The 12,247-nt window shown below is 38.9% G+C and overlaps 2 protein-coding genes across 2 annotated transcripts in view; one reads left to right on the plus strand and one right to left on the minus strand.

The window, feature by feature from the left end:
- TMEM167A (transmembrane protein 167A) overlaps nucleotides 1-3,679 on the minus strand; it is a 32,555-nt gene extending 28,876 nt beyond the window's left edge. Inside the window, exon 1 of the mRNA XM_065873667.1 lies at nucleotides 3,536-3,679. Coding sequence (XP_065729739.1) covers nucleotides 3,536-3,679 — 144 coding nt within the window. The remainder of the gene's footprint in view (nucleotides 1-3,535) is intronic.
- A 351-nt stretch (nucleotides 3,680-4,030) lies between these two features.
- The window catches only part of XRCC4 (X-ray repair cross complementing 4), a 255,708-nt gene continuing 247,491 nt past the window's right edge, over nucleotides 4,031-12,247 (plus strand). Inside the window, exon 1 of the mRNA XM_065874517.1 lies at nucleotides 4,031-4,104. The gene's annotated coding sequence lies outside the window, so the exon portion shown is untranslated. The remainder of the gene's footprint in view (nucleotides 4,105-12,247) is intronic.

Consider the following 12,247-nt stretch of genomic DNA (forward strand, 5'->3'; position numbering starts at 1 on the left):
TCAAGGTTACAAGTCACTATGCTACAGAAGACCAGAATCTACTTCAGATACCTACCTAATTAGCCTGAGGTAGTAGTTTTCAAAGTGTAGTTTATGGAATCTTTTCATGGGTTTATGCAGTCAAAACTACTTTTATAACGCTAAGAAAATACCTGCCTTTCTACTGTGATGCCATTTGTATTGATGGTGCAAAAGCAATAGTAGCTACAGAATTAACATCTTAACAAACTCCCTCCACCCTCAACCACTGAGGCATACAAACGCTGCTTTTCCTCTTGAATTTCCTGTGGAATTATCAGCATTGTTGTATAATAAAAAGGGCTCAAGATTTGGTGACAAACAGAGCTGTTAAGTTTAAATTTGAGCTTCACTATTTATCAGCAGTATGGTCTTGGGCAAGACACTTAAATCATTCCGCGCCTTTTTCTTCATCTGTACACTGTGGCCAATAATGCAAGTTTTCAATAAAGCTCTGTATGTAAAACACATGGCAGAGTAGGTGCTTAATCAATATTTCCTTGCAATCCAAACAATTATCTAAACTGGAGTTGTGCTTCACCACTCCTTACTAAGCACCATCAAAATGATTTTCTTTATCTTTCAAACCTAACTACTATTGTCAAGAGTTAAGGCGTTCAATCATCTACTATCACTGTATTTGTTTCTAAACTAGTCTTCCAGATTTTAATCTTCTATGTACATTGTCACAGCTGGTTTTCCAAAATGCACACCATTCTTTTCCCTGCTCAAACATCATCAAAATACAAAGGCCTTGAAATGACTTCAAGATCTGGCCCCAATCTTTCTTGTCTCATCTCTCATCATTTCACTGCTTAACTTCTATTCCTGCCAGTCCCCAAGCAACTATTCAACTTCATGCACTTTGTGTCCGTAACTACCATTTCCTTTATCTGTCTGAAGGATAGAAAATGCTTTCCCAGCTCTAGCTAATGATTCCTTCCCTAATCCCTACTCACTCCTTAATATACAGGTCAGAGTGTTACCTCTTTGGGGATGTCTCCCTGGCAGTTCTGAGCCACAATTACTCTTCCTTTGTTTCTAACATATTTCCTATGTATCTCAGCTACAAGATGAGGGAAACTGTCTCACACCCTTTCTCTGACATTTGATTTAACTATAAAATGGGGGCAATAGGTTCTACTTTGCAGGGTTTATGAGCATTAAATGAATATATCTGTAAGTCACATAACACATCAACAGAGGAAGAAATGAAGACAAACTTCCTCAGGTTGATCAAGCAAAGGCTGGGCACTGGGAATGATTCTAACCCTGTTTGGCTCAGTCTAAAGCCCATGTTCTTTCCACCACACATGTAGTCTCTCTATGTCCTAGCAGCTAACACATAAAATTTACTTATTTAATACTCTCCCCCACTGTACTGTAAAATCCTTGAAGACAATGAGCACATTTTACATGACTTTGTATCCCCAGACTCTCTTTCGAGTACCAACTCTGACACTGTGATGTAGAGATTAAAAGACGTAGTTTCTACTTTAAGAGCTCTGCCTAGAGAAGGGAAGAATATAGGCAACACCTTACTGCTGTTTTCTATGCAAGAGAAACACTGGGGGTATATACGTGGAGTACAGATGTCCAAATAGATACCTAAAAGGAGTAGAAGTAAACAGAAGGTTCAGGGAAGGCCTCTTGGGAAGAGACGAAATTAAAAGTATTAATTCATAAATGATATAATTATCAGACTGTTTATGCTTTGATAGTTGTAAATTATTATTGCTGATAAACATTTTATGGTCTTCAAATGCATTTTAAAAAATGGATTCATTAAAATGCAGTAATTCAGATTTAAGTCATTATCACTGGGCTACCTCACAAATATACCAAGTGTAGGTACAAACTCAAAAAGAAACCTCATTGTGTAGCTCTTCCAACTACAATGTACATTTTCTGAAATGTGGAAACTTAAGCTCACAGGAACAGGGCAGGAATGAAAAATTAACCACTGGGCAGTTGTTTCTATTTTCCCCCATGTCTGACTGACATGTTATATTTGAGAGCAACAAATCATTACGACATATTTTATCCTGTTATGTTGTTTTTGTTAACAACAGCATGAGGACTTCTGGCATCTGGACATTAAAATAAGTTTGAGTTCTGGCTTCACTACCTACTAGGTGTATAACCCCAAGCACGTCAGTCTCCTTGTGCCTGACTTCCATTGCCTGCAAACATATATTCAGTTTCGAGCCTGAAATAAGACAATGCTTATAAACTGATTTTTCAAATGCAGCCTAGCACGTATAGCAAGTGCTAATAAACGAGAGCTATTATAGTTACTTTGAAAAAACAAGTATGGCCAGATGATTCAAATACTAATAATCTTAAACACAGTATGTCTTGCTTCTAGATAGTACATAAGACAGTAAGGTGATGAAAAGAGTAATCTATCTCTGACTGTACTATGAGCAAAATAACCCAACTTCAGCCTCGAAGAGCATATGCAAGAATTAAGAGTAACAGTCTCTCTACTCTTTTTGAATTGAAAAAGGAACCATATTTTCTAAGTTAAATAACCGTTCACTCATGACACAAGTGTATCCGTCCTATCATGTGATAGGTGGAGAAAGAAGCTGGCCAAGGAAGGAATAACCCGCTAATAAACTGCCATCTCCTCTATAAATGGTAATCTTCTCCAGGGAAGACACTGTGACTTATGCCCCAGCTATAACCAAAGTAGCTGGCATAAAGCAAACAACAATTAATGAGTTTTCGATTAAATGTCTAAGTGTTTTGTGCTGTATGGGATTCTGCAGGAACTTCTGGGAACACAAGCTCAGCAACTTTTCACTGTAGAAGAGCTTTTTTGTCATGGTTGCTTTTGATACCATAATAAAAGGCATGCATCTTTTCCCCATAAATATGCTCATAAACGCAAATCTGGCACATGGACCTCATACATTCACCGCGAGGCCTGGTGTAGAGGCTGTTGGCATTTACCATAACAAAGGTGAAATGCCTGCAGACATAGCTTGGGAGCTTTTTGCTATTACTACTGATTATTACATCTGCCCTCTGCCTATGCTGGCTTTATTTTTCTCAACCTGGAGACGTAAGCATTTTGCGAACTTTTGTGACTTATTTCAAGCTTTTCTAAAAGACCCAAACTATTAAAGGAATCTGCAATAAGAAAAGTAACACATAAAACCTTCTTAATGTGTGGAAAGGGAGGAAGGCCCGAGGCCAGACACACTCCAAGCACATTAAGCTCCTAGAAGAGAAGCCACCTCCACAGACAACTCCAATCATTAAAATATAGCTCATAAAGTAGCATCTCTAAAGTTGAGAAAATGGAGTTGGAGGAACCTAAAAGGCCACTAATTCAACATGTGAAAATTAAGGTGTAGCACTTGGGGTTTATTTGACAGCAGGGAAATAAAAACCTGGATCAGGCCCGCAGAGAGATAAGGCGCCGCAACATAACAAGCGCAAACCCGGGCAGTTCTAATGCCTCAAAATGACCACAAAGAGTCTAAGTAACTGATGGGTTAAACCAAACCAGCACACTTCTTCGAAACAAGTCAGGAAAGTGGCCTCGGCTTGTGAGGAGGGGTTCCGCGGCCCCGGGGTCTTTCTTGGGCTGCCGGCCCTGGTTCTCCCTGGTTGGACGTGGAGGAGCCACATGGCTCCCGGGCCTGTGCATCCTCCGAGACCCTGTTAGTGACAGGGTTCCCTAGCCGGGGACCCGGGATCGCCGCCCAACCCTCCAGCCCTTGTGCGGACCCGCAGCCCCTTCACAAAGCTCAGCCGCGACCCCGAAGCCCCGGTTCTTACCATAGTGAGGCCGGCGAAACCCCAGCCACATCACCCTTCCGGGCCCTGGGCGGAAGAGGCGTGCAGGCCCGACTTGCCTTTCTCGCTCCTTCCGTGATCTGGTTGGGCCTGTCAGGGTACCTCCTCCGGAGCCGCACGTCTCAAACTCTACGATAGGCTCATCTCTACCGGAAAGGGCGGGGTGTAAACAACGTCATTCAGCCCCGCGGAAGTAAATGACACTCTCATTGGCTGCTGGATGTCTGCCTGTGGAGCGGGCCTTTTGGAGGAGAACGGAAGTGGAGTTACTGACAGGTAGGGTCCGGAAGTGGCGACTGCCTCGGTAGTCTAGTTCTTTTCTTTTTTAGCTTTGTAGAACTCCGCAGCGCGCAAATTTATTCCTGCTTGGATTCCACCCCTACGATGTGTAAGCTTCTGGCCCTTCTGTTTATGGACTCTTCGGGAACACCTGGGTCCCCTGGGCTTACACGCAGGGCGTTCATCTCCTGGGCTCCCTTTTCAGTTTCTCCCTTTGCACCTGAGAGACTCTTTGGAATGTAAAGCGCCTTAGAAATGCCCTGTAAAGTTGTGGGATTAGGAGGACACTTGCATTCGGTGGGTTGTGTTGAGAAGGTGTTGGATCATTTCTCTAACATTGGCGTTTTGTAAATGGGTTCCATCTGGGGCTGAAACGTACTAGGCCCGTTGGGGTCAGGAAAGAACTTTCTGTGATAACAAATGGAAAGGAACTGCGTTTCCTGAGTTCAGTAGTTGATTAGGTACTCCAGAGAAGGAGTCCAGCTGCAAGGTCAATAACATGCCAACTTTTTCTTTTAATCAGTAGTATTATTCTTTAGCTTTCTCTAATTTTAATAATCCCATTAGATAAGGCTTTATTCCCCCCCACCCCGAGATTCTTTTTAAAATGTTATCAGTTTTTTTAATGCTTTGACTTAAAGTGGGATAGAGAAAAAGAGGAAAGGAAACTCACATGAGGTGTTGATTTATGTGCTGTTCTTGGCCAAACTATGAGACTTTTCTATATTTAGGGCAACACAGTGATTAGAACATTTGGGTTTCTCCTGTGATTACATCGTTGGCCACAGCCCAACACGTTTTCTTATTTTTTTTTTTTTTAACCATAACTAACTTTACTTTTGAATCTATTGAATTGTGAAGAGTTGGTCCAATACACAAATTTAGCAAGTATTTAACTAAGCTTTATTCATGGGATCATGAGAGTGTAGCAGAGGAATAAAGATGGCCTGTTCCTTCCAGAAATTTAATGGGCATGGGGAAGAGGGGAATAAGAAATGTATAAAAACGTACTGTACCCTCCTCCTATCAAAAAACAAGCCATAAGGCTCTGGCTTGTGATTGCTTTAGAGTATATCTTGCAAGTCTTGCCATTCAAATTAAATAACCTTGGCTTAGTTATGGAAATTATGTTGTGCAACTCATCAAGCTTGGCTTCTAAAGTAGTAACTGTGTCTGCAGACATTTTGCTTTCATGTGAAGATTGTCTTCATCTTTAGGAACGCTTAGGGTTATATGTAATACCTGAAGTGCACCAGGAAACTGAAGTTGTTAGAGATCACAATTGATGCACTATATTTATGGATTTGAATTAATTTTAGGCCATGGGCTCTTACGTACTTCAGCTTCAAAATAGGAAAGAACAATGTCAGTTATTTTAAAGTTACCCATAGAGGAGCCCAAATAGCAATAGATAAGGTTGAACATATATAAATGTGTAGTTTGTTTTTCATGTATCACAGCAAACAAAGTTAATCTGATGTGTGGCAAGATCTCTAGGGAGGTGATAATTGAGCTATATGGTCATTAAGCACATAAACTCCCTGCTCTTGGTTTTCACTGCCAGTGAACTAATGTAAGTACTATCTTACATTGCTGTTTCAAAAGTCTACTTTCCATAGCTCTGCTGTGGATTCTCATTTCAAACTATCTTGGATCATTTTCTTACTTACTAAAAATGAAATCTGACTCTATCATTTCCTTCTTCAAAAATTATTGTCTCTCCTGCATCCAGAAGAGTATTTTTAACTTTGGTTTCATAGGTTCAGTAGGATTGTATGCAAAAATAGTATGTATTTATGTTTTTTTGTGGAGAGAATGCATAGGCTTCCCCAGTATTGTAAGGATTAAATGAGTTATTACAAGTAAGTCATCTAGCCAGGTATTGGACATACACTATGCACTCGGTAAGGGTTGCCTGTTGTGTGCCTAGCTTGCTTTCTTCACTAAATTAAAAACTCTTTGAAGGGAGGGATAATGGTGGAGGGCTGATTGACTTGCATGTTAGGCACTCAATAAAAGGTTTTTTAAATTAATGGTTTTTAAAATTAAATTGGTATCACTTTTATACCACCAGACCACTTTCTTCCCTCTTCTCTTTTTACTTTGTGTCTAGTATTGATAGCGTTGATTATTTCCTTTTATCTGACTTCCTTTTTTTCCCTCATTCAATGATATTCACATATATTAAAAGACAGTGGTTTTACTTAACTCGTTTTCTTTGATCCTCAACTAGTCTCCATAGACTGAGGTTGAAGTTCTTTGTTACCTAGTGTTCGTCTTTGTCCTTTTTTTCCTCCCTCTTTTTTTTTTTTGTGGTACGTGGGCCTCTCACTGTTGTGGCCTCTCCAGTTGTGGAGCGCAGGCTCATCGGCCATGGCTCACGGGCCTAGCCCCTCCGCGGCATGTGGGATCTTCCCAGACCGGGACACGAACCCGTGCTCCCTGCATCGGCAGGCGAACTCTCAACCACTGCACCAACAGGAAAGCCCTCCCTCTTTTTAAATTCTCTTTCCCCATGGCTCTTAGATTAAGACCCATAAAATTTTGATTGACCTGCATGTTATTTCTTTCACCTTAAGAAATGCTTCTTTTAACTTTTCTCTACTTCCAACCCCATTTATTTGCTCCTCTGAGCAAAAATCCTTTAAGGAGTTTCTATGCTCCAAGTCCCAATTTCCCTTCTACTGTTCTTTCTTGAGATCCCTTCAACATGGCTATTGCTCCCCCAAATGCTCTTGTTAGTGTCAGCAGTCAGTATGAAACTGTGAATTGTTCATTTCCATATATCATTGCTATTTCTCGTCTCCAAGCCTTTGCTCGTGCAGCTTCTTCTGCCTGGAATGTGTTTCCTTATCTTTTTCCTTCCACTCCTAAACCTTTTCCACCTTTTAAGATTTACAGATATAACTCAAGGAAGCCTCCCCTGAAATTTCAGGCTGGTTAACGTGCTACTTTTTCAGATGAGCTCCTACCCTGCCTCTGCACTTTACAAGCTTGTATAATAATCCTCTTTGGGTGTTTCTATCTCACCAGAGAGCTGGGGATATGTCTTACTCATCTTTGAGATATGAAAGCCTGGTACATAGGATGTAGTCAGTGAACATTTTAATGCATTAATGGCATGTCCAAAGTCACTCAGCTACGAAGCCGTAGAGTTTTGATTTTAATCTGGGTCTTCTGAGTATAAAATCAATGCTTTATTTGCAATACCTTGTTTTCAAGAAAGAAGGTGGCTATCTTCAAGCTAGTTCTTTTTGTACTGGTAGGAGGTAATTAATGCATTTTATAGCCCTGGGCAGTTTGTTCCTTGTCCTTTGTGAAGCTGATGAGAAAGTGAGTTGTGTCTTTTTCTAAAACACTGGCAGAAATCAGTGAACAGAGGGTTATTATAGTCAGCAAATTTTTTTTTTTTTTTTTTTTTGGTACGCGGGCCTCTCACTGTTGTGGCATCTCCCGTTGCGGAGCACAGGCTCAGGACGCGCAGGCTCAGCGGCCATGGCTCACGGGCCTAGCCGCTCCGCGGCATGTGAGGTCTTCCCGGACCGGGGCACGAACCCATGTCCCCTGCATCGGCAGGCGGACTCTCAACCACTGCGCCACGAGGGAAGCCCAGCAAATTTTTAGTATTGATAAAATTGGGCTCTTTCTAGAAGAAAAACACCACTGAGACTTTCGTTGCCAAAAGAAAAAAATCTGTGTGAGAATTCCTAACTGTTGATGAGGCATTCATGCTTTTACTAGATGCCAGTATTGCCAATAGCTTTAAATTAAACTTTTGCTTTTGTGCTATTGGGAAATCCCAGGGTATTTACAAGGTAGTGCACAGATTTTCTCCCAGTGATGGAAATTTGCTCTTAAGATTGAGTTAATGATGGTTAGTTTGTTAACATGATTTCTGATACTTGGCACAAAAGTTAGGTACACTAATTTTGCATATAAAACACTGTTTAATTCTAGATAATGAGCCAGACTTTCCAACTACCTTTTATGGCAGGCATTCTGGATTCAAACTTCTCTCTGAATATCATCATCATTGTTGCAGTCTGTAAACCAATCTTTTATAAATTTGTCTAGCTTTTAGGACTAACAAAAAAGGAAATAATTTAATTCTATAAATTCTGAAAAGGCTTCGGCGGCTTTCACCCTTAGCAATGGGGTTGAAAATGATGATTAGTCTTGGAATTGCTGCAGTCAAAAACAAGTATTACTTGGAGTACACTCCTGAATTTGTGCCTTGTTTCTTTGAGCTTTACTAACCCTGCAGAAGTGACCAAAATGTTGAAATAAGCAAGGAGTTCAATCTGGTCTTTGTGTGAGAGGATGCTATTAGCTTACTTGTAATTTTGTCTGAACAGTTAGTGAGAATTTTATTGAATAAAGAAAGATCTTGCTCAGTTGGAACAGAAACAAGTGGCTGCCAAGAAATAAGATGCAGCCATTGTTGAAGAGGCTCATCAAAGTGTCCTGACAGTATAAATATTGACATGCTGAGATATGTCAATATTTACCATAGAATTTGGAAGTTGCCAAGTTCCTGTTTAAGAAATGTGACACTAGCATTGAACACAGTATATCAATAAATAAGGAGCATGTCCAAATGAACAGCTGCTCAGAGAAAATCTCAGAGAAAATAGGATAACATCTGTCTAAACTTTAGGGCACTTCAAAAGTTAAATTTAAAAAAATTATTGATGCTTCTTTGATAATTTGTAGGTAGATACATGTATAATATAGTATATTAATATAGTTCTATATGTAGGTTTAACTTGTGTTTTTTAAAAAATTACAGCATGGTTGCAATTTATAACTTTGTAAATTAGTGGTGCTGTGATACTCATCTCTAAAATGAATAAAACAAAATCTTGCCATAATATTGTGTTTAGGAACCAACCTCTTCATTTTAAGCATTATTCTTACAGAAATTGGCTCGTCATGCCTTAGGTATTACTTTTGGGAACAGAAAGTTTGTGCTCTGAGAATTTAGCAACAGAGAAAACATGAGCTTCTGAAGTTTAGCTGTAATGAAGAAATTTGTCCTGGTTATTATCTGAACACTATGTCTCAGAAGAAAATCTGTAGGGTAATGAGCAAGTAAAGTCAATATGTTTGATTGAGTATCACAGGTCACTGCTGTTAATTCCCATATGAATATCACTGTAATATAACAGAGCACTTGGTGAAAAATAGATGCTTGAAACCTTTATATCAAGTCATTGGAACCACACAAACAATGTTATATCTATTTTGCAGACTTCTAGAAGGTTAAACTTAACATTCTTAGAATAATAATAGTCCAAGCAGTCCTAGAAGAGCATAAACCATGGGTATTGGAACTGGTCCTCTCATTGTTTCTCTTTTCTGATAGCAAAGATCGATGGCTTTTGTACAGTAATCTAATCATGTTACCATATTGTAATGTTATGTTTATATTGTGAACAGTGAACCCAAAGTACAATTGAGGTCATATATTCTTGCAGAAGCTACATTTGTTTCTATAAATAACTTGATAAACATGAAGAAACAGCTTTGCTTAGAGGTTCATAAAAGGCTTTTGATATGTTTTCAGTGCATTAAAGACAGAAGCAAAAACACAATTTTAAAATTTAAATTGATTCGATCCCTCTTTTGGGGAGGCTTTGCCAATATTTTGAGGTAAGATGTTGAGTTTTAAGGAGAAAACATTAGAATATTAATTAGTGATTTTTAAAACTTGGGAAACATTTTTTGCCCTGTAACCAAGACTTGAACCTTTGTTTTGAATAGACATATTATGGTTTTTTTTCTAGAATCATTAGCGCCTTATGCAAAATATTTACCAGTTGTCTTCTTGAACCACCTGTTTACTGGTTATTTCTTATGTAGTGACAACAAAGTCCCAGTGTTTTTGAAATGCCATGTTTTGGATCTGATAAGAATGGAAGCATATAAAGCTGAAAATGTAAAACTTCCTGTGTGGTATTGAATATTATGTTTAATAGAGTGTTTCCCAAAGTGTGTACTTATACCACTGAGAGAGTATGTACATTTGCTTACTTACAACTGTTTTGCACGTACTTTGAGATAATTCACATAACCAATGAATGACAATGAAGATTTGTCCTGAAATATGCCTGATTCCAAAGACTGACACAGGTAGCTTAAGGAAAAAGGAATTTCTTGGCCTCACACCTAAAACATTCACAGTTAGATCTAGATTCTGGTGCTGCTGAAATCAGATCTGACCACCCCTCAGTTCTACTTTCTGCTCTCTTGGTTTTGTTCCCAACAGCTCCAGTCTTACAGCATCATAACACCAAATCCAGTAGAGAAGAGTATCTATCCTTTATATGCAAATAAAAGTCCTGAAATTGAGCCTTACTGGCCTTAGTTGTCCTAACTTGAATCACGTGCTCATCTTTGAATCAGTTACTGGGGATTAAAATGTAATGTTGGTTTAGCCTGGGTCTGTGTTCTGCTGGAACTTGGTGCCAAAAGTCAGCTTGCTCATAGCCTGTGGATAAGAATAGCAGATGTGAGGGGGATCACTCGAAGTTTTATTGCTACCAGTAGGGAGTCTGTATTGGGTAACAAAAATCAACAAATTCTCTCTAAATGTTGGGTGAATGAGCACTTTTAACCTGAATTGTGGTGGGGCATGGACCAAGACACTGATGGCATTCTCTGACCAACGTTTAGTGACAGCAAATAATACAGAACTCTTCAGTTGAGAATGGAGGAGGAAAAGTATAAACTAGAGTCGTTCAAATTGGTACAGATTAAATGAATTCAGCCATTTAAGTTAGAATCGTTTATTGATTACAAGCCAGGAACTATAATAGGTATTTGACTTATATTGTTTAGATAAAAAAAATCAAAGATGTCATGAGTCTAATGATGTGCCATAGGATGGGAAATTTTGGAAAGTTTCAGTACAATTATTCTGGTTTCTTTATTGTGGATATTCTGTGCAATCTTTGAATATATTTATGATTCATATTGAATATTTTGTTCAATTAAAATTTTTTACACATTTTGGCCTTAAGACCAAATTACTATGTTTTTAAATATTTATTTTATTATTTATTTTCTTTTTATTTTTTGGCTGCGTTAGGTCTTAATTGCAGCATGCGGGATCGTCGTTGAGGCACGCAGGATCTTTTTCGTTGTGGCGTGCGGGCTTTCTCTCTGGTTGTGGTGCATGGGCTCCAGAGTGCATGGGCTCTGTAGTTTGCTGCATGCGGGCTCTAGTTGAGGCGTGCGAGCTCAGTAGTTGTGGTGCATGGCCTTAGTTACCCTGCGGCATGTGGCATCTTAGTTTCCCGACCAGGGATCGAACTCACGTCTCCTGCATTGGAAGGCAGATTCTTTACCACTGGACCACCAGGGAAGTCCAAAGACCAAATTATTAATGTATAGCCGATAAATATTGAAATTAGGTATTTTTATTATCAGCTTTTCAGTTGATTATACAAAACAGATTTTTTATCCTTAGTATCTTTGATTCATTATTGTATAATAAAATTCAACAGTGCATTATGCACTAGTATCCTTAGTGTAATGTTTATCAGATAGGAGTATTTACTAGGACCAATAATGAGTTCCATACTTCTTTAGATAGGCTCCTAAATTTTGAAGTATTAAATTATATATGTAAGAATAAATTTCTAATAGACGACTTTTTCTTTTTTACAGAAGTACCCTATACAAACAATTATCCTGATGGTCAAAGAACACTTTTTTGAAAACACTTTTCTTTTTCCTTCTTTTTCTTTTATTTTTTTTAACATCTTTATTGGAGTATAATTGCTTTACAATGGTGTGTTAGTTTCTGCTTTATAACAAAGTGAATCAGTTATACATATACATATGTTCCCATATCTTTTTCCTCTTGCGTCTCCCTCCCTCCCACCCTCCCTATCCCACCCCTCTAGGTGGTCACAAAGCACCGAGCTGATCTCTCTGTGCTATGTGGCTGCTTCCTACTAGCTATCTGTTTTACGTTTGGTAGTGTATATATGTCCATGCCACTCTCTCACTTTGTCACAGCTTACCAATTTTCTTTTTATACATTTTATTATGGAAAATTTCAAACATATGTAACAGTGGAGAGAATAATAGGTTCCTATTATCTAGCACAACAATTATCAGCTCATGGCCCATC

The sequence above is a fragment of the Phocoena phocoena genome, chromosome 3 (genome assembly GCF_963924675.1).
Source record: "Phocoena phocoena chromosome 3, mPhoPho1.1, whole genome shotgun sequence".
Classification (NCBI taxonomy): Eukaryota; Metazoa; Chordata; class Mammalia; order Artiodactyla; family Phocoenidae; genus Phocoena; species Phocoena phocoena.